The sequence below is a fragment of the Amblyomma maculatum genome, chromosome 2 (assembly GCF_055883805.1).
Source record: "Amblyomma maculatum isolate TAMU_Amacu chromosome 2, ASM5588380v1, whole genome shotgun sequence".
NCBI lineage: Eukaryota > Metazoa > Arthropoda > Arachnida > Ixodida > Ixodidae > Amblyomma > Amblyomma maculatum.
In genome coordinates, this window is record NC_139345.1 from 6,532,330 (window position 1) to 6,555,907 (window position 23,578).

General features: G+C 41.7%; 1 protein-coding gene across 1 annotated transcript in view; it reads left to right on the forward strand.

Moving 5' to 3' along the window:
• The first annotated feature begins 7,391 nt into the window (after positions 1 to 7,391).
• LOC146197884 (neural cell adhesion molecule 1-like) overlaps positions 7,392 to 23,578 on the forward strand; it is a 173,078-nt gene continuing 156,891 nt past the window's right edge. Inside the window, exon 1 of the mRNA XM_084591821.1 lies at positions 7,392 to 7,923. Coding sequence (XP_084447947.1) covers positions 7,824 to 7,923 — 100 coding nt within the window. The 5' untranslated portion in view covers positions 7,392 to 7,823. The remainder of the gene's footprint in view (positions 7,924 to 23,578) is intronic.

Below are 23,578 nucleotides of genomic sequence, written 5' to 3' on the forward strand. Positions count from 1 at the left end.
GATGTTCGAAGAAGCAATTTCGCCAATTCTTGCAATACGCCACGAGATCACAGGAAAGAAGTCAGGTTTATTTTCCACAAATACAGCAGATTTGGTTCTCCCACACAGCTGATGGATGAAAATGAAATTCCGCTCGTTTCAGTCCGCCGCAAAATGAACAGAATTTTGTTTCTTCGTAAGATTCCGTTACAGGAAATTAATATTCCATTACCTAACTGTGTCCAACCTTTTACTGCCAGACAAACACGGCACACTAAGGAACACACGCTGCAACCCATTTTTGCCCGAACAGATTCATTTAAGTACAGTTTTTTTCCCCCGGACCATCTCTGTTTGGAATTTGCTTCCAGAATTTCTTTTCCAAAGCAGTAATTTTAACAAGGCACTGAAAGGTCATTTCTTTAGTTAGGCTGCTCAACTTTTTAGTACTTTATATCTGTTTCCTTTGTTCATGCCGAATTGTGCTGTGTGTTATTGTCTATATTTATTTTTTAGACTGTCAAATTTTTTAATAATTACCATTACTATTATGATTCCTTTTTTCTCGCCGAATTGTAGTGTGTATTGTATTTTTTGTTTTTCTGTGTGTGATTGTTACCTGGTATGCCCCTCCTGCTTGGGCCATAAGGCCTGCAGTATTTGGAAATAAATAAATAAATAAAATTAGGAGTAAAATACAGCCTTCATACGACAAAATTCTGGCTAGCCTATATATACCCCAGGATAACCGAGAAATGTATATTTGCTTTAAGTTACGGTTTAATTTAATGATTCTTTTTTTTTTTTTTTTTGAGGTCCAGCGCCCGACCTCAACCTCACATTTTGAGTTTGAGGTGAGGTTGAGTGAGGTTGCCAATGGTCACCTGAAAAGGGAGGTGAGGTGGCCTGGGGGACCTCAACCTCAATTGATGAGGTTGAGGTTGAGTGAGGTCACCAAATATTTTTTGAGTTTGAGTGAGGTCGAGGTTTTTGAGGTCAAATGCCCAACTCTGCTCAAAAGCTTCTTTTCGACTGGAATCGAAAGTTGCATGCGTCGTTTTTTAACATTTAGGGTAAGATGATTGATCGTAAACTATGTCGATGCTCTTGAAAGTTCTTGTAATTTCACTCGCGATCCATCTGTTCTATATCTGATAAATATAAAGGTGGGATCATCCGCAGGCATTAAGGGCTCGGAATGACTTCAGATTTATAGCTTTAGCATCTGTTTATGTTTAGGTTAAACCTCGGCTCTATTATTTTTATTTTTAAAACCACCCTTTTCTTGAATGCCCCTGGCTCTCAGGGTAATCATAAATAAATAAACAAATAAATAAAAGTAGTAACGTACAAAGAAGACAAGATTTTCTAAGGACCAACCACAGTGGCACACCAATAAGTGTCTTTCATTTCTGAGAAATTCTCTATGATTACTACGCTGTGTCTTGGGCCGCTTAGATAGCTTCTGAAGAAATGTATACGGACTTCCTCTAAAACCATAATCCGTAACTTACTCATACGTCTGTAGTAAGCTTTCCGCCCATCTAGATAAATGACAATAGTGACCTTGCCATTAAGTAAAGGAAGCCGAATAAGAGTTCGAGAGCAGCAGATGTGGAACTTTTGGGTCAAAAACTTTGCTTATGAGAAAGGATAAGTCTGTATTTCGAGAGAAAGCTTTTAATGTGAGTACCTGCGATTATACAGATATGAAGCTGTACCTAGATGGGTCTAATGGATCTCAGTCCTTGAAGACCAAAATCACTTTTGAAATCTTAATTTCATTAGAATAAAAGTTGCATCTTTAGATTGATTAAATATGTGTTATAAATGGTGGCCTAATATGTATATAATATATTTTGTCAATTTCACTGTTTTTATATCAGGACCAGTAGCTTTCCTTTCAGGTTTTGCACAGCTGAAATAATTAACAGTAGTCTGGGCTGCTCATTACAGAACTATTTCGGAGCGATTTCAGTGGCTGTTAACATCTCGGAGTCTGAGGAAGTATCGCAGCCAGTAGGGGGATTAATATTGAATAAGTAATAGTCAAAATCATTTACTCTTTTTTTTACCCGCCATTTCAGGCAATACCTACACGTTAGAGTGAATATCGGGAGCGCCATGTACAATATCCCATATTTCTTTCGTGCTGCCCTCAACTTGTACAACAAGTGAAGAGAAGTATTCTCTTTTTCTCTGTCGCAATAGTCAACTGGCAGGTTGCGCATTCGCTTGAACTGCTTTTGATAATAATCATGACAATTAATATAAAAATGTTTATGATACTATTTTTCTTTTTCTCTCAGAACTTCTAAACCTTTCCTTGTCATCCCGAGCCAAAGTGGCTGTGGCAGAGTGCACCGTCATCTACACGCGCACACAAGACGCCCACAGCGGGTGCCTCAGCTAAATAGTTGCCGGTATGAACGCCGTGCACTCCTCAATAAAGATTCATTCCTCGTTCCCATATGCTTGCTTGCTAAACCATCGCCCCTGAGATCTTGAAAACGCCAGAGCAACCCAGCAGCCTACTTCACGACTAGAGGTATGCGATAAAAAGACAAAATCTCAGCCGAGTCACATAAAAGTATACGGATCACAAATGAAGTGCCATCAGAACTCATCGATAACACTTGCATCACGAGGATTACTTAGTGAAAAGCAGGAACGCCCCGTATATGAACTCAACTTAAAAAATGGGACTCACCTGTTATGTTAGCAACCTCGTTTCGCAACATATTATTGTCCCTTACTGTGAAACATAAAAGATTTTTAATTAAATTTTGTAGTTTATAAATCTTCTATACATTCAAGTCGTTAGGTACCTACATAATGTCTGCCTTGCTCCACAACATATCTGCACGAACGACACTGACGTGTTTCATGTAGTTTTGTAAATGCAAATCTGTAAACCTTAAAGCTATCACTCCGTTATCAGGTACCGGACAGGTCGACGTTGTATCCGAAAATAAAGCGATGAGTTCATTGCTAAAAAAAAAAAATAAAAAACGGTTGAAAATTCATGTCCCTTAACTGAATTTAGAGTGGTCCACACTTAGGCAGACATTGAGAGCACCTTCAGGAATCAGCTACTAAAAGCTGTATTTAGCACGGCAGATCCCTTGTGAGAAATTTGCAGGGACAATGTTGGCGGTACTTGTATTCCATTTTATTGAAGCTTCCTTAACATGTGATCCACTTTCAGTTCAAATGCATCTTTTTCTTATTGTTTTTGTTATACCGCTTTATGTAGAGATACAAGTGCAGGTGAATTGTGTCTTCTATGTCCGTTAATTCCTATTATTAATTATTCCTAATGTTAATTATTCCTAGTATGCAACATTTTAAGCAAATGCCACGAAAATCTTCAGATTGCACCGAATAGTTCTCAAGCTGCGAGAAAACGTGCTAGGAGCGTCCTATACGCCTGCAAAGTTCCACAAAGTTTCACAAAGTTCCAGATAACCGCAGACCCGTTCTGATAACAGTGTTGTTTATTATTGAAATTACAGCAATAGCGCTCCCGTCACAAAAACAGAAGCCGCGCTTTGTTGTTTCCAAAATTATTGAGCCTGAACGAATTAAATAAGGGAACTTAACGCCAAACACGCATTGAGTTCCCCAGAGGGGATTAATGTGACGCTCGGTTTTTCTTACTCAAAACTTATTCGCCATATTTTCTCCAGAAACTATATGAACGTTTAGGACGCTTTGATGACGCCCTTAGAGTTGAAGTAGCGTGGCGTCGCTTCGATAAAATTATTCACCTTTACCAAACAAAATCAAGCGCATGAGGTTGTGAACAATGCCACATGTATCCCAAATCACAGCGCCTTCATTAAAAAAAAAAATACAACCAGACTGTCTCAAGTGCCCGGTAGTGAATGGCTGCAGCAGCTGAGAACTCGAAATTTATGCCGCCTTCGTTAGAAAATAGCGCGAAGTTACCGCGTGTACTCATTAGCAAGTAAAAATGAAAGAAAGACAGAAAGAAAGCTACTGAAAAAGCAAACATCGTGTCGGGTAGCTTGGGGTCGGCCGAGCGACAGCTTTGTCCACGAGGCGCATATCTCTAATGGCGTAATCAACGCGATGTTACTTTTCTCTTTTGTGCATGGTTTCTCTTCCTAGTCACTTTATTATAAGAGTGCGCTCAGCTTGAGCGAGGTGCTTATAATGTCTCACGCATGCATGACACAAGCGGCGATAAGAGGAATGAAGCGAAGGGAGAAAATGTTCCGATTCCGGGACAGCATGAAGATAATGCTTAATTAGAACCGTCTTTCTTCTTGCAGAACGCAACTGGATGTCAATAAAAAGTGAAAAACAGACAAAAGGACAACAGCCGATTCTCCAAAACGCGTTGTGCCGAACCTCAAGTCAATAAAATGATAAACTTGCGTGACAACTATATAAAATTAAGCAGGCTGAAGTAAAGAATGAGCCGCTTCATTTCCATACCCTTTCCCCTTCTCCTTCGGCCACTTCCAGGAAAGAAAAGAAAGCCCATTAAACAATGCCCCATGATTTCAATAAACGCTACTGATCCTCCACCCTGCTATTGAGAAGAGCGGCTTTGAATGAAGTTCCGCTTCCTGCTACTGCAGGCTAACGTTTGCAGTATTGATTGCTGTCAGCGCTCCCGCTAGAAAACAAAGAAGGCCACACCTCGCTATATGGGACTCAATTTCATCATTTCCCCTTCATTGACTGTATTCCCTTCGTTACTATGCTTATATGTGCATCGTATCCTGCTCGCAGGATAGCTAAAAACACAGCTATAACAGTTTGTCTCATAAAGTTTCAAGTCACCAATCTGGTTCAGCATCAGTGAAGCGCGAAGAAAACATTTTACATGCAGCTGAGAAAGAAGACGCAATGGATGCGCCGTATTCAAAGTGACGCTTCGTACGAGCCTCATGTTGTTGTTGTTAATGCCTAAGAGCACAACAACTAAAACAACTTGAGGCTCGTGCAAAGTGTCACTTTGAATGCAGTAGGCCTAGCCAGAAAATGCCAGCATAATGTGTAGAAACTGTTGTTAGGCGTTCAGTCGATGTCAGTTCAGTTCAGTTCAATCGTTCAGTCGTGTCCGACTCTTCGTGACCCTATGGACCATATCACGCCACGCTTTCCGGTCTCTCACTATCTTCCTAACATCACATAACTTCATCTGCAGCGCCTCGAGGATGCCATCTAACCATCGCGTTCGCGGCCTACCCCTTCTCCGGTGGCCCTCAACCTTTCCCAACATCAAATCTTTCTCAAGCTGATCCTCTCTTCTCATCAGATGACCAAAGTAGCTGAGCTTTAACTTTACAATTTGACCTCCAATGAGCAGTCAGGGTTTATGGTCGACAATATTGACTGGTTTGATCTTCTGGCCGTCCAAGGAACTCTCAAGATTCTCCGCCAGCACCACAATTCAAACCCGTTAATTCTTCGGCGGTCAGCCTTCTTCACAGTCCAACTCTCGCAACGACCTAGAAATTACTCTGTTCGACATCAAGGTGTTTTTTTCACGCTCACACATGCAGCAGTTGACATCCGCCCACAGGAAAATGACACATCTTCCTCGTTATCATCATCACCGCACAGCTGTGCCACTAGCAATACGTTCAATGCCTCAAGATATTTTCTTTCTGCGCATAAATAATCACAGAACCCATAAGTATGTGCAAAATCATTACTGAATCACGTCGTTATGGAAAGCCTTTAGAACAAAAAAAAAAAAAAAAAAAAACTTCCAACATCGACAAGAGATCTGTTGGTGGAAGCATCAAACGTAATTTGCGATGTGTTCTTGTTGTCTCGGATGTGCGCTTGAAAGCAAGCGCTCACTTACGGAAACCTGGTGTAAGAATAACAAATATGGACATCGGGAAACGTGGTCGTGTCCAGTAGAATTTTATGCACAATTGTACCTCTCTATCAGAGACTTACGTGACCAATGAGCCACGTCGATTTGGTGTTTAATTATCTGCGCAAGATGCGTGCGAGCAACGAAAACAAGTAGACAATGCGCAAAATAAAACTCAACTATAGAGAAGGGCGCTTGTTCTCTTACTTCTAGCACCGTGTTGAAGCATAAAAGGAGACGACTGTATTGACTCATATGACATCACATATTTCCTTTCTTCCTTCGTTCATCCAGGAAAATGTGACAGTGATGATGATAATGACTGAGATGACTGTGACTATGGCATCATCACCTGGTGACGTCATGACTGGGCGTGCAGTCATCATGACGCCATATCTGGCCGTGTCTCTTAAGCGGAACTGACGTTGTGATGACGCCACATCTGGTAATAAAGTCACCAGCCGATTCACGCATATACGAAGCTGGCCCCGCCGGGCGTCGCCTTCCGTTTGGCGCTACCTCGAACGCCACATCACAAAGCATACAGAAGCAGACGCAGTACAGTAGGCATCAGAGGCTTTTCAACTTGGTTTAAAGGAAATAAAAGGCCCGGTATCTGTCACATTTCTCCGCGGACACCTTACCCGGGCCTTAAGGAAAAGAAGGAAGTTGTGAGTGAAGAAAAGAAAAAGAGGTAACGTAATGGTGGGCTTCGCACCAGTGCGCAATTGAGGCTTTCGTCTCATCGCAGTTTAGTGGTCCGAAGTGCCCCCTAAAATATTTTTTTCGTTACAAGCTACCGTTTAAAACAAAGACGGGAGCATTAAGGAGTATTTGAGTAACATAACAAAATGGTGTCTTAATAACCACCTGGTTATTAACCCCCTAAAACATAGTTTTTAATCTTCAAAAGTAGCCAGAAAATCCTTCCTTGCACTCCTACGTTAACCCTCTGTTCTTACACTATCCCAGCTTCCGATAACACTAGCTTTCTGGGCGTTATTCTTGATTCTGCACTTAAATTCTCAGCCCACCATCACTCATCTGAAAAAAATATCTATGTTTGGCATCCGAGCTCTCATTAAAGCACGCCCATATTTTCCTTGTTACATTCTCTTATCTCTGTATTATGTTTTCATTCACAGTCGCCTCACTTACGGGATTGTCGTTTGGGGAAATACTTACAACTGCCATTTATGCACATCATGCACTTTCGTTTGAAATTCCTATAAAGCATCAAAGCCACACACATCGACTACCAATGACTCTCACGGACATTCTCAATTTCACTGATGGCATAATTCTAGATCTATAAACAAATAAATAGCCACGGATAGGATATGGCATCACTACCCGGGGCTCCGTGCCGATAGTGCAGCCTGCTTTCGCGTTCGGTGGCGCCCTCCGGCGTCGTCAACTGACACTGCGAGAAGGGAAAAAAATATGGAAGAGAGGGAAAAAAGCGCCTCGAAGGTAGGGCAAAAGCGGTCGAATACGGTCGAAGCAGTCGAAGCGCCTCGCTCGCCAGGCAAGGGCGTCACGGCTTCTACTTGTTGACGGGGGGTTAGCGAGAGATGTGATCCTTTCTAGGCCTCGCCTCCGCTGCCGCCACAGCAACTACACCAAATTTGACACCGGCTTTGACACCGCTGCCGCATATCCGAACCGGAGCAACGCCACAGCTGCGGGCAGCGTGGTTCCAGTGCACAGCTCTCGATCACGCGCCGTTGAGAATTTAGAAAATCACTGACGTAGACAGAGAACTTAGAGAACTCTTTTTCGTAATTCTCCACTTCTCCTTTGTTTTCTTTTTTATCGCCGCTGAGGCAGGGAGGGGGTGCATGCTGCGGCAGCCTCTCTGTCGTGACACGCGTCTGTTTAATAGTGGGCACGTGACTTTTCTGGCCAGGACCACGTGTTTCCGCCATCGTAGCTCCGGTTCGTGCTTTGCACTGCTTACACTGGATACGAACCGGAAGTCATGAGCGGAGACGCACAACGCCGCTGGCGGGCTTGGATTCTGGGCTGCGCTCTCCCCTGCCTCCTCCTACGAGGACCTCGGCCAGGAGCAGCATACAAAGGTAAGCACCGTCGACGTTCCTTTCATAACAAACCTCTTTCGCGACTTGTGCTTTCGCTCGTTTATTGTGCCTGAGAGGCGACAGCGGAAACAAAAGCAACAAAGCGCTAACACCAGTTCGATTGCTTTCGGATAGTTTGTCGCTTCCAATCTATTGTCATCGATGTTGGATAATTCAGGCCCACACACCTGGTTTATTTCCGTCTAGGTAATATATATTGCGCCGATGCCGATTAACGAGAGGTCTTTATTCACTCCCAGTCGCTTCAAGAATTTTTTCTCTCTCAGTTTCCATACTGTATTTCATCGCATTGTGTTCCGCTCATCGTATTACTTTACTATACTGACATTTTGTTATTGAAGCTAATAATAAAAAGTTCTGCTAAATAAACGTTGTAAACTAATTAAGCTTGAAAAACAGCTATTTACTGCTTCTTTTAGTCGCGCTACTTCCATTTCACTGGGATATAACACAACGTATCTTTCTAAGCCTTGCTCATATGTAGCTGTGGTACCCGACATATGTTTGGAAAGATCGAGCTTTCGAAAGGGAACAGGGCTTCTGCCTGATACAGATGTCAGCGGGACAAGAAGCAAACCAAGATGGAAGACTATCAAATCACCTGCATCTTCTACGCGTCATAACAAATGCGCCGGTTCTGAATAGAACAACAGAAACTGCAGCCCAGACAGCGTGAAGAAGGTTTCGTGTTACTTTTGGTCAGTTGGCCTATTTGGTTCTTGTGTCAGGAAATACCACGCACGCAGATACTGTCTCTCGCTGCGTTCCATTAGGCGTCCGCTCCCGTCATGAACGAGCACGTATAACCGGATGACGTTCTAGCTGGCCACTCCGGCTCCACGCTTTGTGTCAGGCAGGCTAAGACAACGATTAACCGTAACGGTTACTGCCACACAACGGCAGTACTTCGCTTCTGTTCCATTTGAACTTAAAAGTCAGAGACTGCCGCCTGTCGTTTATACCATCGTCAACACGTCGCGTCACTTTGTTTATTTGCATGAGGTGAAAGGTACAATATTGAAATAAGATATAAGTCGCAAAATTTTCCCGCAACAGTTTAAGTATTTCCGCCAACGTGAATACTGTACCAAATAACCAGTTCACAGATATAACTGCCACCTTCAATATAATGACCTCGTTCGCAGCTAAAAGTAGAAATATCGGCCGCCGCTCGTCTTTAAACATTAACAGAGTTGAATATATGTCATATCCCGAGTATACGTTAAGATATCTACAGAGTAACAAAGTCGAGAATGTTCCCTCGCATCTCTCTGCGGACGTAGTTGTAAAATAATTCTGCCTGCAATGTCCGGAATCACATATACTGAATTCCTCCACAAGAAATGCGAGTTACGGGTGGTGAAGAGCTTCCTTTCAGGGAAGAAGGCAGCAACTGTACATACTATACATATGAAACCATAAGACCTATTCCGAAAACGGCGACCGAAAATCACGCACGGATCCGCCATCACTGCCTTCGTTCCCTCGGAAGCAGCAGCCGTTGCACACTTTATCACTAGCGAGTTGATCAAGTTATCAAAAAGCCGCGCCACCGTCATTGTCACGCCAGGGACAACCCAGTTCAAAGCGTGCACGTGAGAGGCGTATTCACTATACGATACACGTGCAGCAGTTGACTATTTACTGCTTATCTCTCTTTTCCAATATTACTATGTTGGGTTTGCCATTTTCTCTGAAGCTCGCAAGATAACGTAATTTTTTGTTCTTTTTCGCGCAGCAAATCTTGCGTGAGTCACGGCTGATAGTGCTTACGACCGGTTTCAATCGCTGACGCCGCTCACATTGCCTGCGACTAAGAGTTAGCCATGCATGGTTATAACGGGCTATATTTGCTTAACTGGCGTCAAATGCCATACTAATGACAAATGACAAAGGAACAGTTCTCATGGCACGATGAAGATCAAATGATGCGTGAAGGGCCATTTGTGGATTACCCGCACTTGATGCCAGCTTTTTACCTGGGCATGGCAAGCCATAGGGTATTTCAAAGAAAGGTTGCACTAAGTAGCCACGTAACGGGCCGGAGTATGATTAACTATTGCGTTTATAGTTGCGGCAACGGACACCAAAGGTAACGAACAAGTCACCTAAGCACAACAGCTTAGGAAACGTGAGCCTAGATCTTAAAATTTACCTACAGATTTCAAATCCGCGGATTTTGATGATAACACTCAGGTTCGGCAACGGAATAAAAGAAAAGTAATAATCATACTAAAGAAGTACAGAACGTTGTCAGAGATGGCGCTGTTTAGTTTAGTTAGGGATGTTTAGAGCACTCTTCAAGGCAGTAGTCTCCGTGTGCAAACACATGATGACAGGATTGAACCAGAAAGTTTTGCAGTGGAGATGAAGCCTAGTGCCTACAAGAAATTAATTGTGAAATTTGGTGTGATCGGTTGCTAGCGAGCAGTACCTTCAGTTTTCCTCTTCGGGTTACGGGGAAACTTGCAAAACATGATATGCCCTCGCGCACTTCTCTGACATCATCGACAGGTATGTTGGAGTAAATTTTAGAGCAATTTTTTTGCAATAACTATGGTTAATTCAGCGCGACACGAACACACGCGAGAAAGAGGACACCAAGGGCGCTTACTCCAACTGTTTAATCAAGTGAAACTAAATCACAATTATAGCCTTCTCGGCTAATGCGCACTTATACAAGGTATCAAAGAGAAGGCATAAATATTATCAAAGCAGGCGTGATTCAAGCTGGTAAACCTGGGACCAGCAAACGAAAACCAAAACCACTGAATAAATGCAATGGTCACCGAGCATGGGATGAAATTTCCCTTTCTATGCTGATTATGGCTTGAACATTTGTTTCATATAGTCATGAGGTGAAGTTTCAGTACTGTGTGAGGAATGACGCTCCTAATTTTATCAGCGTTTCACACAAAGTGCTACTAGAGCAGGTTCAAAAGAGGCCGCGGCTCCGACTTTTTTCATTTCATCAACCGTATAACATATGCACACTATAGCGTGTTAGGTTTAAGGGGACGTGCCGCCCAGAAGCTTGATCACAAATTCAGACAAAAGCGAAATGAAACATAATTCAGAGCCAATTATATTTAGGAGAAACTCTGCAAAATTTTCTTGTCATCATGTTCGCAACTTCCTGCAAATTGTTTTGTCATGTTCCCTGTTTTGCAAGCAGCAACTGTCTTTTCAGTCTGTTCTTTCTACGAAAAAAAGTTCCTCATGCCATATGCTTTCGCACATTATTCAGAAAACGCCTTTTGAAGTCTTTATTTACCTTACTTGCGTTCCTCGCGCATAGCGCGATTGATTCTCTGGTACATCGAAGTGGCAGTAATAAAGAAAATTAATATAAAATTATACAACCAATTCCCGGCAACTAAGCTTTATACTTTTAAAACCACTCGAAAAATGTGAATACCCAAGAGCACTAACTAAAGGCATTCGGTTTTCACTGGACAAACGACATCATAAAGCAAACTTGGCACATCGCATATAGATACATGATAAAACGCATAAAATATGGACGAAAAGAAGATAGCAAAACATTAGGGCGCATTATTCAGGCAAATGTCGTCTTTAACTTGCACTCTAAAGCATCGGAAAACACGGAGCACTTGCGTTAAACACAGTTCCATGGCTTCCTTGGTAAAAGGAGCTTTGCCATCGTTTTTTTTTTTTCTCATTTATTGCATATTCAAAGCTCATCCCGCTTAAGCTTCGCTTAAACACTTTCTACATTTTCATTTTACCCATTCCCCCTGTTTGTTTGTTTCTTTGTTGTCGTTGTTGAATTATGCACTGCCTAGGAACGAAGAACAACTAAAAGTTAGGGTGATCGAATATTCCGAGCTTAATTCGATAAAACGTTTGGCAATGCTCAGCGGGAGCCAAATTTTCAGCTCGAACGCACTTCTTTATTGGAACCAGAAGATAAGGGAAGCAGGCTCGCCAAGGCATTATATGAGGTTGGCATGAAGGCTTTAAGAATATTTGATTCCTTTAGTTCTTCCATTTGTTTAACACCACCTTTTTAAGAGACTCCTTAATCAAGTGTTATCGCCTTTTGCAAGCGGGGATAAGAGTGTTTACAGTCCAATGGTGTGAACGTGAACGCCACGTTTTTGTTTTATTATTAACTTCTAGGAAGCAACTGAAACCTGCTTTGGTAAATTTGAATTGCAGTACCATTTTGATCACATTATCAGAAATAAAGCCCCAGTGACACTTTTCATCCCCATTGAAGTATTTTGTTTTACAGTGACTGAAAACCTTTCGATGCTATATTACAGTACGGTTTTCCATGCAGAGACAAGTTCAACCAGTCAGATTTAGCTCTATGATGACCCTCCGCCTGGTACACTAGACAGAATAAAAAAAGAGGGCGTCAATTAAGGTCCGCCTTTCAGGATGTGACGTGATAACGTTAACGGCTGCCATTCGTGCCTGCCCTTGCTCGCGTACATCAATTTTGGCACTGGCTTAATCACTATTGTCTTAATTTTAGTCTCTACAATGTAACAAATACTCTTCAGGATAGAGTCGTAAGCTACCACCACCTGACAAAACTGCAAAGCCCCGCTTAACAAAGTCGTACGGACCTGACGGTGGGGCCTAGGCACAACATGTCTCACTTATAATGCGAAGATACTAGAAGATTCAATTCCCCCTCACCCTGTCACCTGATTTGAGAAGATTCAATTCCCCCTCACCCTGTCACCTGTGTTACCTGGCGGTAACACAGGACGTTTCAGATCAGCCGCTATGGTTGAGGGTGGCGCTGGTGGACACTCTGAAGGTTCGTATACAGTTAACATTAATACCCAAGAAAGTAGCAGGGGGAACAGCGGCCGATGTAGCTCAGTTGGAAGAGCACGGGACGCAATATTCGGAAGTCGTGGGTTCGGTTCCCAGCATCGGCATGTTGTTTTTTCTTCTACTTTGTGCTTAATCATCTTTCCCCTAAACAGATTGCAGTGCTAATTTATGTGATTATCGAAATAAAAATTATAAAATAAAGACAAAGTACAATCCCCAATACTTTCCTTGGCCTCGCCGACTATTGGCTTCTTTCCTTCATGTATATATATATATATATATATATATATATATATATATATATATATATATATATATATATATATATATATGAAGGAAAGAAGCCAACAGTCGGCGAGGTCGAGGAAAGCATATATATATATATATATATATATATATATATATATATATATATATATATATATATATATATATATATATATATATATATTCTGCTCTATGCTTGGATCGAGAAATGCTCTTAAAAGTGGTTAGTGCTAGTAGAATTGCGCTAGTTCATACCACAATTCATGCGCCCCGGAAGGGCCAAAAACAATGATAGAAAAAACTGGAAAATGAAAGACAAACGTACAGCTCTGCTTAGCCGAAATATTAAGTTCTCGCACTTCTCGCTTCTGAAGAAAATTTCTTTGCGGAAGGAGGCATAAAAGCGTCTTTGAAGAAACCAAATGCCCGCATTACAAAATAAAAAAAACAGAAAATGAATAACGTAATGCCGCCGACGGAAGCACACGATTATTTTAGCGACGATTAATCAGGCCGAGCACCATTAGTGCTCTTTACGCTAGCTGAGACTATCGCATAGCTAGGCGCGTTCCCCGGCGCACAGCGGAAATAAAAATCGTAAACGACGCCAAGAAGAACGATGATTATGCATTCCTTGCAACCTGGGCTGGATGTAGTAGGACCGGCTTAAAAATTTTTTTGTTGTTGCTATAACCGTAGTATGTGCTTGAGAAAGGTTTGCGAGTTATTCTTGGTGCATACATAAAAACGGTCATAAAAGAGAGAAACAAACAATTTGTTTTTGCTTTGAGCACTATGGCTACTGCGAAGGAAAACCTACCGCAACAATTTTAGCTTTTCTAGCTGCTTTTTCTTAGTTCAATGCAGTCTTGCCACTACGGTACCAAGCTTTATCACAGTTCTAGCACTCTGAAATGATTTTATTGTTTTATGCAGTACAATATTCAGCAAGGTAATTTTTCGTTGAATTTATTTATTACATTGCCAGAATTAGAAAAAGTTTATGAAACAAATGGTATGGATTTTAGTAATATAGCGCGCAGTTGCAGGCACTCGACGCTGATAATCTCAGCAGAGAGCAGGAGGAATATCATTGTCATATCTTAAAGTCTTGAGAGCTTTACTGGCGTTTCAATTGCCGGTATATCACTTTGCAAAGCCTACCGGGCGGTCTGAAAAGGTTCAGCAACACTTTATCTAATAATTATTCATGCCTGCTCTTGTAGTGCTACAGGGGTGGTTGGAATTTGTAATTTCATGTCTGCGACTTTTGACTCGTTCATGCTTTCAAAGCGGAATCATTTTTAATGCAAAGTATGCAGTAAAAAAAACTCCACTTTGCTTTAAAATCGAATTAGAGTTCATGACGTACTACAACATGTACGCACATTTTACTACGACACAGACGCCACTACGCATTCTCTAGGCCCCGCCTAACACGCAAGGCCTTCGTGACCTACGTGTAGCATGCGCCTCTTGCAGGCAGAATTTTACCGCTTTAACTTAAACAACTATTCGTTCTGAATTACTTTCATTGGGGAAAGTTTCAAACAAACATCGACTTCATTTTGACCTCCTCTCGTATTTTGAATTCATTATCCGGTTTTCGAAATATTCCCCGCGAAGGCTGCTAGCAACTCCGCCGAGTTTTCGTCGTAACGAGCTCCCTAAAATCGACAGATGCAATACGGAGATCAAATCGTATAGCAAAAACTTTCTTTATCTGTACAGTGACTATAGTACAATGCCTGATGCGAACAAAAATGAGATATTTCTTGCTGCAGTCAATAAATGCTGGCGTTCTCAGCAAAGAATCCATAGTACCTCTTAACATATATAAATGGATTGGGGAATCTTTCACCGGTCATTTTCAACCTTTTTCGGCCTCCCAGACGGACACGACGTTCCGCTAAAATATCTTGGTGCAGATGTAAATTCATTTCCTTCGTCGTCACCGACGGTGTTGTGTTTGTTATTCAAATAATAAACATATATATTCGACAAGTACTAAATCTTATGGAACTAGCAGCCACTCGGCCTTCTTACTTAGTGTGGCCCTTTCAAAAAACAAAATAGGTGGCGTTTAAGTTTCCTTCGGTTTGAATGCAATAGCATCGCCGTGTTACTTTAGCGAGTAATGTAAATTCAATTCAATTTATTCCACACCGTGAAGATGTTAGGTGCGCCGACAAAAAGCCAGAAAAAGGCTTGACAGAGGTCGACGCACCCTACAAAGAGTTGGCAGCAGTATGCACAAACAAGCATTAGTTACATAATAAGTAAACTCTGTACAATACAATAATAGCAGCTAGGTGTATACGAATAGTGTATAAAACAGAACGTGAAACACATTACCAATAATACATACAAAAAAAAAAACAAGTAGAAATCACAGTGATGCAACATTGTTGATAGTGTTTTGTATACATTAGTTTACTTGTACATTGTTTAGCAAATAAGGAAGAGTATAGCGCAACATTTGGCGACCATAATTGGTTCTAGTTTTTGGCACAGTCTATGTGAAACGAGCGCGAGTAGAATAATTTTGGTCTTTTGCTTTTAAGAGAGACAGCTGCGTCATGAATGAGCTTTGTTTTAAAATATTAGTCTTGTACCTCCTAAAAAGTATGGTGTCATACAGCTGGTGAATGGAGATGATGCCAAGTGCCCCAAAAATCGGTTTAGTGTGATCAAATCGCGAAGAATTGGTAATACTACGAACAATTTTCTTCTGAATGAGATGCATCCGTTTAATACTGGTAAATGACGTGGTACCCCACACCAAAAAACAATAATTAAGAACAGAAGAAAATAGTGCATTGTACAACATCTGTTTAATACGCTGCGGCAATAAAAATCGCATTCTGGATACAACACCAGCAACCTTCGACAATTTGTCCCCAACCATTTCGACGTGCTCATCCCATGACATGTTTTCATGAAAAATCACACCTAAGCTCTTGACCGAATGGACTATTTGAATCAGCGATGAACCACTGTTTAAGTGGAGTGTGAGACATGGCGGACAAGAAATCAGTTTATTTCGAGGCCTAAAGAGTACAGCCTTGGTTTTCTCGGTGTTTATAATTAGCGAATTGCATTCAGACCATTCATAAAGAAGGTGCAGACAAGCTATGGCTTGCTGTTCAAGGTCTTGTATGTTTGCGGCTTTAAAGAATGGAGTTGTGTCATCAGCATAAATTACAAAGCTTGGAATCTTACTTATGCATACGATGTCATTGACATAAAGGAGGAAAAGCAACGGTCCTAAAACGCTACCCTGCGGAACGCCAGAAGAGAGGCGTTTGAAATTTGATAATTCATTGTTTATGTTCACTTGCTGCGCACGGGAACTAAGGTAGGAGGTAATCATTTCAAGAAATTTCCCGCGAAAACCATAATGTTCAAGTTTGGCTAACATTGTTTTGTGATTGATTCTATCAAAAGGTTTTGAAAAGTCAACAAAAATGCCGAGTGTAAGAAGTTGCTGTTCAAATGACTCTAAAATTAGTTCTTTTTGGGTTAGAAGTGCGGTCTCTGTCGAAAAGTTTTTCCTAAAGCCATGTTGAAAAGGTGTTAGTATGTTATATTTATCACAAAAAGTGGACATTCGCCTATACAGAAGTTTTTCAAAACACTTCGAAAATATGGGCAGAATGGATATTGGACGATAATTTGACAGTTGATTTTGGTCTCCACCTTTGAAGAGAACGGTTACCTTGGCAATCTTCATTCCTTCGGGAAAGACTGCATGTTCGAGGCAGCAATTAAAGATGCATTCCAATACTGGGCTAATTATATCGACTACATATTTTACCGGCAGAATTTTAAGGTCATCTATGTCCCGTGATCTGCTGTTGCGCAGAGCCAACAGGCAGTTCTTAATTTCAGTGGCATCTGTTGGCATCAAGTATGCTGTGGAAGGAACCCGCGAGTCAAGGCACTTCACATTCTGCGGGCAAGGATTATCATCTACCAGGGACACGAAGTATTCATTAAATTTATCTGCTAGTTTTTTTCCGCTCAGTCGTTCCTTGTCTACTAAGATATCCAGCATGCCGTCAGCTTGTCGACCACGGTTTAAAACTTCATTTATAGTTTTCCATACAAGGTCACTCCTTTCTAGTACAGCTGGATTAACTAATTTTTCCATATATTCTTGTTTTTCTTGACGAAGAAAGGACGTTACTCGGTTTCGATACGTCTTAAAGCTCGCTAGATCATCCAGATTTCTGCTCTTGATGAAACGATTATAAAGATCTGTTTTTCGTTTTATCATCCGAAGACATCAGTTGTTATCCAGGGCTTACGTGCTTTGGAAGGTTTTTGAAAGTGACAAGTGGAAAGCTGCGTTCATAAATAGACCTAAATGTAGTAATAAATGTATTATAAGCATTTACTGGGTCATCTTCGCTGAGCACAACACTCCAATTCACGGCCGCGAGTGTTTCCCTAAAGGAGTATAATGTGTCATCGTTCATACGCCGATATTGTACAGCAGGAACAGTGCACTGTTTGTGAGGGGATAAGCGGTCTACAAACATGAATATGGGCAGGTGATCACTTATCTGGGCATTAATGACTCCTGAGTGAACACAGTCAACTGGAGAATTACTAATGAAGACATCAATTGCCGTCGCTGTCTGAAGCCGTGTTGGTTTATTTATGGCATTGGTAAATTCATTGCTCTGCAATATGTAGTCAACCTCACGTTTACTTGCACAAGAAGATAAAAAATCGATGTTAAGGTCCCCACCTAGAACTAGGTTGAGCTTGTTTACTGTTATCCATTGCAGGTAGTCATCAAGGAAGACAGCGAAATTCGAGACGTTTCCTTTGGGAGGCCGGTAAATAACAGAGAAAACGTTTCTGCCACTTTTTAGCGAAAGCACTTCGTAATCTTCGTGTGTTACAGTAAAGTCATCCAGAATGCTGCATTTGAAAGATTTTGCCAACGCTATCATAACACCGCCTCCTCGTTTATCTGTGCGGTTCTGCAGGTATGTGTTGTGATCAGACAGGCGCATAGCTTCGCTACTATTTTGATACCAAGTCTCTGTTATCATTATAACGTCAAAACTGAAATTCAGTGTGCAGAAAAACGCTTCCAACTCATCACCTTTGCTTCGCAGGGATTGCGCGTTAAGGTGAAAGAAAGAGACAGCTTTCTTTTTCTGAGCAGATTCGGCACATAGGTCGGAAGGCAGCAAGAATTTGCACATCTTTTCGACAGCGGCTTGTGGTTATGTATTAGAAGCCCTTAAGCTATCTTATCCAGGTAGTGCTTACCAGGTAGTGCTAATAGTGCTACCCCTTAAAAAAATGCAGGGGCTGGAAATCTGGGTCATTAACAGGAAATAACTAGGTGAATCAGATTACGTTGGAAAACTTTCGCCATGTTATATCATTTTATGAATGGTAGGTTCCCAGTACCCTGAAGAGGAATGAATAGACGAGATGTCGAGATGTATGTTACCGACACTCACGTACAGCGAAGAAACTTGAAGGCCAGCTAAAAGAGCTCAACATATATTGAGGGCCATGCAGAAAGCTGTCGAAAGAAAAGTGGAAGGTGTGACGTTGAGGGACAGGAAGCACACTTGGTGGGCCAGGGAACAAATGCGAATTAACGACATTGTAGCGACATGATGGAGAAGAAATGGGCATGAGCAGGTCTTGTATTAAGAATGCAAGACAACCGATGGGCCATAATGATGACGAAGTAAATTTCTAGGGAAGGCAAGCGTAGAACGGAGAGGCAGACAGATAGGTGGGCGGATGAGGCTAGGAAGTTCGCTTGTGTCAAAGGGTTGTAGCTGGCATAGGACCGAGTTAATTGGAAGAATGTGGGAAAGACCTTCGCCCTGCAGTGGGTATAGTCGGGAACGAATGACATAAAGAACTTGTAGGGCTAAGTAATAAATATCTTCTAAGCAGTTGTGCTACTTAGTAGCGCTAAGTAATAAGGCTAGTTAGTCGTGCGAAGTGGTAATTGTAAGCAGTACTGACTCATATTAGGGATAACTACAGGTCCTGATTTCAACTAAGTGTTACTGTAACGTAATTTCTGTGGTCGCTGAACAGTCTAACGCGTTAAACAGTCGCAGAAGGCATTACCCTATCGCACAGCACAATGCTTCTGAGTAGAGTGAAATAGCGCGAATGGCTCGCAACCCCAAAGGGAGTGGTTAGAGTCATCCCTTCCTCACGAATAGTTATATTTTTTTTCTTTTCGGGAAGAGTGCGTCCTTTCTTCGAAGGCATTTTGAAACGGTCGTTCAACTGCATCTTGATCTAGGATGTAATCGCAGCGCTCAATATCAATGAACTTCGTTGATATCCAAAGGATTTCGGTAAACGCGCACAAAGACTGTCGAATTAAAAACACTCCGTTTTCTTCGGCACTATTTCCCCTTTTTTACAAGGTGCAAAAATACTCGCTTATAAATCCTTCATAAGATTCCAATTAGAATTTAGTGTACTATATGCAGTCATATGCTGTCGCTGTCTACATCAAGCTTTTGGAATCAATTCATCGAAAGCCGTCCAAACACGTCCCGCTATATTAAGTCCTTCATCCACCGTCAGCATCAAATACTTAAAATTACATTCTAGCCGATCTGTCTATACACACAATATATATATATATATATATAGCGCTCAATATCAATGAACTTCGTTGATATCCAAAGGATTTCGGTAAACGCGCACAAAGACTGTCGAATTAAAAATACTCCGTTTTCTTCGGCACTATTTCCCCTTTTTTACAAGGTGCAAAAATACTATATATATATATATATATATATATATATATATATATATATATATATATATATATATATATATATATATATATAGGGAGGGGGTTGAAGCTCGAATGGGTCCGGTAGGTCATAAACTTGAAGTAGGTGACACACGGTGGAAAAAACAACACTTTAATCCAACGTTTCGGCCGGGGTCCGGCCTTTGTCAGGGAATGTAGAAAGAAGCTGCCGATTCCCATTTCTTATATACATGCACAATCGAAGAACACGTGACCAGCCACTGTCAACAAATAAACACCAAAATATCAAAAACAAGATTTCACACGCGTGATGTAATGGCGGTGCAAGGTATATAGACCGAATGACACGTGTTGCGCTTAGGTCATGCATCTTAATATGTTGCACAAAGAAAAGAAGATATATCACTAAAAAGATTGTTGTCACTATCAGCGCACAAAACAAAATATCGCGAGGTTAAAATGGGTGGAGTACATGTCACATTTAATCCTGCAATATTCAGGAGGGGGAGGGGGGGGATTGATCTACTGAAATATCATTCTCATTGGTAGGCGACAGTAGCAGATAACACGTCAGTAGAATTTAACAGTGAAATATAACTGTGATTTAGCGCGGTACACACACACAAAAAAAGTGTAAACAGACACTCAAATCGAGGCATGGTGACAAAACTCGATTTTCTGCTCAATGCTATGGGGGCAAAAAGAAGCAGTTAAAGTTAACTCTTCGTAACAGTGTTGATAACAAAAGGAATCGTGGGCAAGATTATTGGATAAGTTGTAATGATCAGTGCATGTTACGGCGGGAAGCAATATGATCGTGAGAAACTGGCAAACATGAAAACGATCAGTGCAAGTAAAGCATGACATCCTGTGAGGGGCTTTGGGCTGTGACCGTAAAAGCGCAAGCGAAGAGGCAAACAGTGCAAAATGGAGCCAATGTCGATTAAACATAATATCTTTTAAGAAGCTGCCAAAGGTGCTACCATTTAGTTAAAATGCTACGATGAGAGACAAGTTAGCTTGCCAATGTTTTCATTCAGACCACAAGAAACCGTGTTAAACTTATGTATTAAAAATGATTCGCGAACTTCGCGTTCATGGTGGGTTCTGAAACCTGATTCCAGTAAAGTTACTTGCATTTTTTCAAACGGGTGCTTGGTAATGTTTACATGCTTAGAGATAGGAAGGTTAGGCAATGTATTACAATGAGCTTTATGATTATTAAATCGGTATCTGAAGCGTGTTTCGGTTTGGCCAATGTACAGAATTTTGCAGATGGAACATTCAAGCATGTAAATCACGTTGTCCATATCACATGAGAAGTTGCCTCGCATCTTTACATTAAAGTTCGATGCAGTGCTGAAAGCTTTCACTGATGTAGTCATTTGTGCACAAACTTTGCAGCGTGACTTATTGCAAGGATGGCAGCCGATTGGTGCAGTGGGGCTAGTTTTAGACGAAGTTAAAATATCACTGAGGTTTTTGTTACGGCGATAGACAACACGGGGGGCTTGCTGATAAATTTATTTTAGACCATCACTTTGCATGAGAATACTATGATGTTTCTTTAATATGCCTGCAACGTTGGGGACCGAAGCTGAATGCGTTAGCACGAGATTGATTCGTGATTGGCCGGATGGTTCCTCTTCCGCTTTGAGGAGTGCTTTGCGATCAAGAAGGCTTGCTCGTTCCACTGCATCATTTATTAGGCGCTCTGGATATTTGCGTTCCATTAGGGTGTTACGAAGGTTGGCACAGTAAAATTCAAAGTCGCGATCTTCTGAACATATCCGTTTAAAGCGGACGGCTTGTCCATATGGGATGCTAGTCTTCCAGTATTTAAGATGGCTGCTGTCGAAGTGCAGGTACTGAGGTCTGCCACTGGGTTTCCGGTATAGATCAGTGATTAGTTTGCCATTCTTTATTGACACTGTCACGTCTAGAAAAGCAATAGTGGTTCGAGAATAAGAATGAGAAAAGTTTATGGCCTCATGCACATTATTAAAACTAGAGATGAATGATAGAAGTTCTGCCTCACCATGTCCAAATAAAAAAAAAATGTCGTCTATGAATCTCATGTAGTAAAAAGGCTTTAGCGGGTAGTCTTCGAGAAACCGGTCTTCTAATAAGCCCATGAATATGTTGGCGTAGTTGGGACCAATACGTGTACCCATCGATGTTCCGTTAATCTTGACATAATGTCTGCCATCAAATTCAAAGTTGTTAAGTTCAAGTATCAATTTAAGAAGGATAGCCAATGTAGAACCGTCAATGTTACTGCACAAGTTTCGATCTTCAAAAGCCTTTACAACTGACCGGATACCATCGGAGTGGGGAATATTGGTATAAAGTGACGCAACATCCAGAGTTACGAGCAAGACGCCTTGAGGGATGGTGATATCAGCTATATCTGATATAGGACTATTCCAGTCATATATTCCAGTCCTATATCTATATAGAACTGGAATATGGCTGGAATCTTATTGATTAGAGTGTCAATATAGCGTGACAGGTTTTCCGTTACGGTTCCTATACCGGAAATGATGGGTCGTCCAGGGTTGTTAGGTTTATGAATTTTGGGCAATAGATAAAATCGGCCTGGTACAGGGCTGAGGGGAATTATTGACTTTGCAGTGCTTTCGTCAATTGTTTCACTCAAGCTAAGACTGGATAAGGTTTCTTCCAAGACAGTTTTAAACTCCTCAGTCGGATCGCTTTCTAGCAGGCGGTAAAAGGAACCATCCGCCAGTTGCCTTTCGGCTTCCGCGATGCAGTCACTTCTGTTCATGACTACGATGGCACCACCTTTGTCAGCGGGCTTTATGACAATATCAGTTTGTGACGCGAGTCGTTTTATTGATGCGGTTCCTTTTCCAGAAAGGTTACGACAAAATTTCTTTTGGGTATTGTGAGCTTTCCGGTTTGGACGAGTCTTCAGCTGGAGTGAAGATTGCTGGAAAACGTATCAACAACCTTAGATATGCGGATGACACCACTTTAATGGCAGAAAGTGAAGTGAAGTCCTGGAGCATCAATGGACAAGAAGTGGAAGCTGTGACAGATTTTCTGTTCTTGGGCGCCAAGATTACCTCGGAAGGAGACTGCAGTCGTGAAATTAGGAGACGCCTGCTTTTGGGAAAGAGAGCAATGGTTAGCCTTGACCGCCTAGTAAAGAGCAGAGACATTAGTCTGCCAACCAAGATCCGTATAACTCGTGCTATGGTCTTTCCAGTTGTGATGTATGGATGCGAGAGTTGGACTGTGAAAAAGGCTGACCGCCGAAGAATTGACGCGTTTGAATTGTGGTGCTGGCGAAGACTCTTGAGAGTTCCTTGGACTGCCAGAAGATCAAATCAGTCGATATTGTCGACCATAAACCCTGACTGCTCATTGGAGGGTCAAATTTTAAAGTTAAAGGTCAGCTACTTTGGTCATCTGATGAGAAGAGAGGAGTCGCTGGAGAAAGATTTGATGTTGGGAAAAGTTGAGGGTCGCCGGAGAAGGGGTAGGCAGCGAACGCGATGGTTAGACGGCATCCTCGAGGCATTGCAGTTGAAGCTATGTGATGTTAAGAAGATAGTGAGAGACCGGAAAGCGTGGCGTGACATGGTCCATAGGGTCACGAAGAGTCGGACACGACTGAACGCCTGAACTGAACTGAAGCTTTCAGCACATCATTTTGGACTGCCTTAATATAAATGTCGAGGCAGTTTTCTCTTTGAGTCGGGGGAGTCCAGTGATTTTGAGAGGGCAACTTACCATTTTGTA